This window comes from Pyrus communis, chromosome 12, assembly GCF_963583255.1.
Source record: "Pyrus communis chromosome 12, drPyrComm1.1, whole genome shotgun sequence".
NCBI lineage: Eukaryota > Viridiplantae > Streptophyta > Magnoliopsida > Rosales > Rosaceae > Pyrus > Pyrus communis.
Window position 1 is genome coordinate 2,920,384 of NC_084814.1, and position 6,299 is coordinate 2,926,682.

Here is a 6,299-nt window from a genome sequence, read left to right on the forward strand (position 1 = left end):
AAATCATATGGATGTTTAGATGGTTGTTTAATCATGAATGATATACACAAGCCATATCAATGCGATCTTATTTTATAGGTTTACTTCGTATCATTAATTATCAGCTTATTTTAGAAGCTTATTTTTCGGCAACGTCTCATAGAACTCAATTTTGATCACACTGAAACTAACAAATCATAATAGTTACCTACTAAAACTCAATTTTCGTCCCACTTTAACAGTATCTATCAAAATAAAATAATTACTTTCTTTCACTCAAAAGAAATCTGCAAAATTAGTAGTGACCAGGTCATATGATCAGAGTCCCGTTCTTTTGATCCCTTGACCACCCAACATTTGATTTGATATCAATGATTGAATTAAAACATTAAAAGAAAATTCATCTGTGCTCCACCTTTGATATCAAATCCAAGGGTACGCGACCATACATTTCTCGGCAACTTTATCATATCATAAAATATTACAAAAACTAATAGTCAATTTGGCTTCTGAGTTTTTCTGCACCTAACCGAGTAAATTGATACAATTTTTTTAAGCCATGATTCCACAATGATGGTCTGGTTTTATGTAGAGGTAGATATAACATCTTGCAAATCCTGTGAGTTCTACTCTTTCTCATCTTCATCGTCGGAACTCCCATATACAACAGAAAAGTAGAATCCGAGTGTCTTGGACGTGAGGCCCGGAAACCTGTGAGCGCTGTCTGGTTGCATATCAATCTTAACAAATGGCCATCGCATTGCTTGTGCTGCTTCACACTCCTCCCATCCATCCCCAATTACGCAGAAGCGGGCATTTGGGCTGTTAAAACGCGATTTGATCTGCTCAAAGCATTGTAATTTTCCCACTTCCCAGGAACTATATACTTCAGAAAAATAATAGATTCGTCAGTATCTGTCCTCACAACTTATGAATAACATGTTACATCCCCACAAATGCATCAAACAATCTATTCGGCAGTCATTGGAATCCAAGACAAAAACCAAAATATAATAACCCTTGTAACAGTGAGGAGTTTGTTGCATATTCATTACTTCAAATCAAGTTTTCCAAAAGAATCTCCATAAAGTTAAACTGCACTACTGGGCATTATGCTGATACTTGACACTGACTATAAAATATTGAATATCAACTGCATCTTTCTAGAGAATTTAGTTGAGTCTGTTCCATAGTATGTAAGTGTTGGTGTGATCTGGTGCTAGAATCGTCCCAAGTATTTTGACAGTTCTTCATGCCATATAGTTGTATTTGGCCTAAACTCTAAAAGTTGGTTGCCTGGAATCCTGATTCCGATCAACAAAAATTGAAAATAAAACAGTTGCATCTTAAAATTCTCTTTCCAAGTACTTAACCAAAAAAATTGAACGAATCCATGTTCAAAATGTTTTCAAGCTGGTTAGACTGAAGTAGGATTTGGTCTTAAAAGTATCTGCCACCACACAAGTGGAGATTTACCAGACTACTAAGGCAGGTTGCTTTTCCAGTCAGTAACTAAGTACGATGAAGGGATAATTATGGAATAAAAAATAAAGAGAGAAGTTACTGTGACCTCCGGTGACACAATAGTTCACACATCTAACTTACATGAAAAAAAGGAATGAAAGTGCTTATTGTGTTACTAATGCACAGTAGAGCACAGACTGTCTAATATTCTAACACAACTTCGGTATTTAAGTTTTAAGTTTTCTAATTAATGAGCCCGGAGTAGCATGAAACGTGTGAAATCAATGTACTTTGAGGCTCTCAATTGTGTTACTAATGCACAATGGAGCACAGAATGCACAGGTTACAGTATAAGTGAGTAACGTAAACATAAAAGTGATAATGATTATTAACCATTTTCATGTGTTACCAAATTGATAAGGATTCAGAAAACAATGAAAAACGAGGGTCACAAATGCCAATAATAAAAAGTTTGTAATCATATAAGTGATGAGGAATACTAACCATTTTCATGTGTTATCATATTGTCAAGTCGAAAGAGCAAGCATTTTACAAGGCTGGGGATTAATGATCCAGATGTCACTAAAAGATTAATATGTTGATACTTAGAAGCGGAAGGTTCATTGATCCCATCAGAAGCCACAAGAGATGAGTCATTGTGCCGAGCAGAACACTCTTCCTCCAAGAATACACGCGCTACATTAGCATAGGAGGAAGATGATTACTGAGCAACTATTGGACAATGTTTAAGAATGAAAGAGAACAAAGTTAACACACTATATTTCTAACATCACACAGAGCAAACTGGCTTTTTAGATTACCAGGGGGTGCTGAGAGTTGGATTGGATATCGAGGAAGGGAAGCAAAGTAAAATATGGGTCTCATTTAATATAGAGGATTTGATTGCAATGGACAAACCACTATTTCCAAGGTATGCTGAAGGAAGAAACGAAAAAATTGTGTTCAACTTGGAGGAAAAAGATGGATTACTCATGAACAAAACTTACCCATTCCAATCGCTCCCAAAATGGTAGGATTAGAAGGAAGAAGTTTCCTTCATGTCTAATCCCCTCAACATGAAAAATCTTTCTCCTCTACCTTCAATATAACTGTATTTGGAAGGTTATCCATTCCATTCCAACCCCCAGAGACAAACGAGGCCAATATTATTTGTGATGGTAGAATATTTTCTGTATCCTCAACCTATCATAAAAAAGAATGTTTACCAAACAATTACTATCTAATAGGCACAGGAAGGTCATTCCAAAAGCTACTTCCATACAAAAAAGGGTGACATGCCGTCAACTTTCGTAAACCATCAAAGTATTGGTATCTCTTCTTTCATATTTAGATGCTTTCCATCATATCACATTAAGTTGAGCGAATATTTTGAGTAGATTAATGGCTAGGGTAAAGAAGTGGGGACTGGTAGAAAGGTTACATATGGATAGGGAAAGGATTGCAGTTTCTCATTTCCAGTTGCAGAGACTAAACCAATTTCTTTCTTTTGCAGAGGGGGAATAAAATTGGGGCAATTTGTTCGCAGTGTTGGGAATTTTGTGCATTGTCTGGCTTGAAAATTAACAAGGCGAAATGCTTAGGATGGAAATAAATTCTCAAGAGAATAAAATAGAAGTGTTGGTTGCTGGGTTAGTGTGTGAAGTGGGTTGGAAATTGAAATACCTTTGGCTTCCTTTGGGGTTAATCAGAGGTCTTTTCCTTTTTGGGATTCGGTGGTGGAAGGTGTAGAGAAGAGATTGGATGGTTTGAAGCGGATTTTCTTGTCTAGAGGTGGTAGACATATGGTCATACAATCTGTATTGAGTAGTTTACCAGTTTATTATCTTTATTTGTTCCGCAATTCGGATGATCATAGATGCAGGTTCTTATACCACAAACTTATTACTCAAAAACCTTATCTGATATTAATGGAAACACATTCCTCAACACAGTAAATTCATTTTGCATTTTGCGCCAGTGCAATCACTGTGGCTTGAAGTGGAATAACTGCAAGTGTTCACATTCTATGGCAAAGGGAGCAATGAGTTGTAAACTATTATGATGACTTTCTAATAAACCTTACAATGTTTGCATTTGAAATTTTCATTCACAGAAAGTATTCTAAATATTTTTGCATGTCTTCTCGGGATTTATCAGTAGCATAAAATTAGAAAACTTAGACCAACCTACCTAATATTAATCTCATCTTGCTTAGAAATGGTTTTGCAGGTATCATTTAATAGAACAATTATTCTGTTTTTATGCAATCAGATAGCTTTCGCTTGATTTTGGAAAAGCATCTATGTATTGCAATCTAGAATACTGGAAGAAAGGCCAAACTCATCATTAGGAAGAGAAGGAAGTTGAACCAGAGGCGTGTAGGCTGGATGAACAATGATCGGAAAAGAAAGAAAACAAAAGATAGCACATTCGCAAATACCTGAGGAGAGCCATCTATCTGTATATTTATCAGTCGTATCATACAACTCATCCAATTCCTTTATCATCTCTTGATTAAGAAAACTGCGCAAACCCTGAAATAATAGAAACCATTTGAGCTTTTCTACAAATAGGTCTAACGTTAAAACATCCAAAATAGTTTACAGAAGCGGATGTAACTTTCTTAAGCAGAAAACAAAAGCATACTAGTTCTCCATACAAATGAATAATAAGAACAGATGTCAAATCAGTATGATGCAAGCTCAATATAACTTTCCCACATCAAATGTCTTAATAAGAGAATAGTTTAGATTGCTATTTATAAGCCCAAGATAGCTAATCCATCAGGAGCCAGCCATGCAGAGCCAAATTCTGTAAGACTGTGGTGGTCAAGCTTAGTCACATTCAAATATAGAATGCCATCATGATTAAGTTAATTATCTGATTCATTCGTCCCTCGAGTGTTTGAAAGAAGATGATACAGGTAACAGATAAGATCATACAACGTTTTCCATACACCCATTTGACAAGGAATCTTCAAAGAAAGGAACATGCATTTTTCTTTATTTAAATTTTACAATGAACTTATTAAGAAAGAAGAAGTTTGAAGCTTATTACAGCATACGGAGTACATTATGAGTAATGCTGATGCTGTTTCTCTTTTTGGAGTTCTGTCACATCCTAGAGCCAGTTCCTAGCAAATTTAAATGCCTTTCTGACCAACTACATATTCTACGATAGATTAGAATAATAAATCTTGCTCATACTGATCATGTGCCAAAACAGATTTGCACCAAAGAAACCAGTGCATCTCTATCATGGCCAGAACAGTCCACTCCAAATAACTGCAATCCTGAAACCAACAGGCCTGCCTCGATGGTGTGTAAGAGTTTGAGACAATTACCAATGCATACACCAACTGACAAGTAAAAGCACAACAATGTAAATAAAAGAAAAATTCTTTTTGCAAAATGCCTGCATTTACACACCTGTTTGTACCTATGGGCTATGACTCGGTGCCTATAAGCAAGTTTCCTATTGTTGTCATCATCATGTGGAGTACCAAATCCATCTTTGTTGAAATCATAATCAGAAAGATTCTGCCCATCATCGTATTGGCTCAAGGCATCGAGAGAGGGTTTATTGCAGTTCTCAATCTACATAGCATGCAAAAATTCAAATTCAAATAAAGAACATGCATACGAATATGTGTATTTGTAAATGAAGTTCTAAACTTACTTGTTCATAAAAGAAATGATCGTCACACAAACTAAGAATGTGCTTCTCCCACATCTTCCCGATTTCAACACCCTCTTGTATATTCTTGGAACCGTTGAAAACCTCTGCATATGTTCCGTTCAACAAAGACTTGAGCAGGATAAGAGTTTCATCCATATCCCAAATATAGATATTTATCTTCTGATCAATGCTGCTCTTCGCAAACCCCTTTTCCATACGTGTACTTTCACCCATTTTCTTGTTTCTGTCAATTCTCAGGAGCTAGTTTATAGTTTCCAGCCTGGAGAGTTCAACAACCAGACATTTACATATAATTATTAACCAATCAACACAATTTTGCTTCAAAAGCATACAAACTTGTCATGTCATCCATGGATTTCTCCTCCTACATATCAACCGACTAAAAAGTACAAAGCTTGATGTTATTTAATATTTAATCAACCAAAGACATAAATGGAGATACTTTTTCAGAGTGCAATCGAATCAATGGTACCCAGAAGAGGGTTCTGTATTAAATAACAATAAATAACTAAGGAAGGGCAATCTAACACAATCAAACGTTCTTGTGTTTACTTATCCTAAACTTTGTACAGCCAAAATCTGCTCAACACAATCAAACAGCAACAGATTAAGGATGAAAGACAAAAGTTGAGATTCTTACCTGGAGGTGGAGGCTACAGGTCAGTAGGACTGGGAACGCAAAATTTAGAAACAAGAAGAAGAAGAACAAAGTGTCCTTTGGGCTTCAGAGTGCAGACGGATCTCACTCAATCCTATTCCTTAAGCCCGAGTCCAGCTTGGGCTGAATGCTAAAAGGTTCTGACTAAAACCCTAGGCATTGATTTTTTATTTTATTTTTTATTTTTATATAGATTTTGTTAGATTAGATATTAGATTAGTCATCAACAAGATTTGATGCCATCATGCAAGGGCTCAACTCTTTTTCACCACTGTGGTAAAGGGTCACTTGCTAGGCACTGCTATTTCTTTCAATTTACCCTTTTTTTTTAACAGACAATATTATCTACACTGAGGGAAACGAGTGGTCTTAGCCTTATAATGGGCTAATAATAATGTGGTTCAAATTTGTATTTGGTGAGAATTGAACGTAAGACCTAGTGAAGAATAATATCACTAGACCGTAATACTAAATAGCTACTATTTTATTTTTGTTTGTT

The 6,299-nt window shown here is 35.8% G+C and overlaps 1 protein-coding gene across 3 annotated transcripts; it reads right to left on the minus strand.

Moving 5' to 3' along the window:
- Positions 1–310: 310 nt before the first annotated feature.
- LOC137711052 (eyes absent homolog) lies at positions 311–5,892 on the minus strand. 3 transcript variants are annotated; one of them, XM_068450252.1, is made up of 6 exons: positions 5,783–5,892; positions 5,122–5,401; positions 4,872–5,039; positions 3,884–3,977; positions 1,948–2,139; positions 311–865 (listed from the first exon to the last, which is right to left on the minus strand). In XM_068450252.1, the coding sequence occupies exons 2-6, from the start codon at positions 5,353–5,355 to the stop codon at positions 606–608; spliced, it is 948 nt and encodes a 315-aa protein (XP_068306353.1). In that variant the 5' UTR covers positions 5,356–5,401; positions 5,783–5,892; the 3' UTR covers positions 311–605. The 3 variants fall into 3 exon arrangements, with proteins under 3 accessions (XP_068306353.1, XP_068306354.1, XP_068306352.1); XM_068450253.1 differs by lacking the exon at positions 5,783–5,892 and having other exon boundaries at positions 311–858; positions 5,122–5,740; XM_068450251.1 differs by lacking the exon at positions 5,783–5,892 and having other exon boundaries at positions 5,122–5,737.
- Between the last annotated feature and the right edge of the window lie 407 nt (positions 5,893–6,299).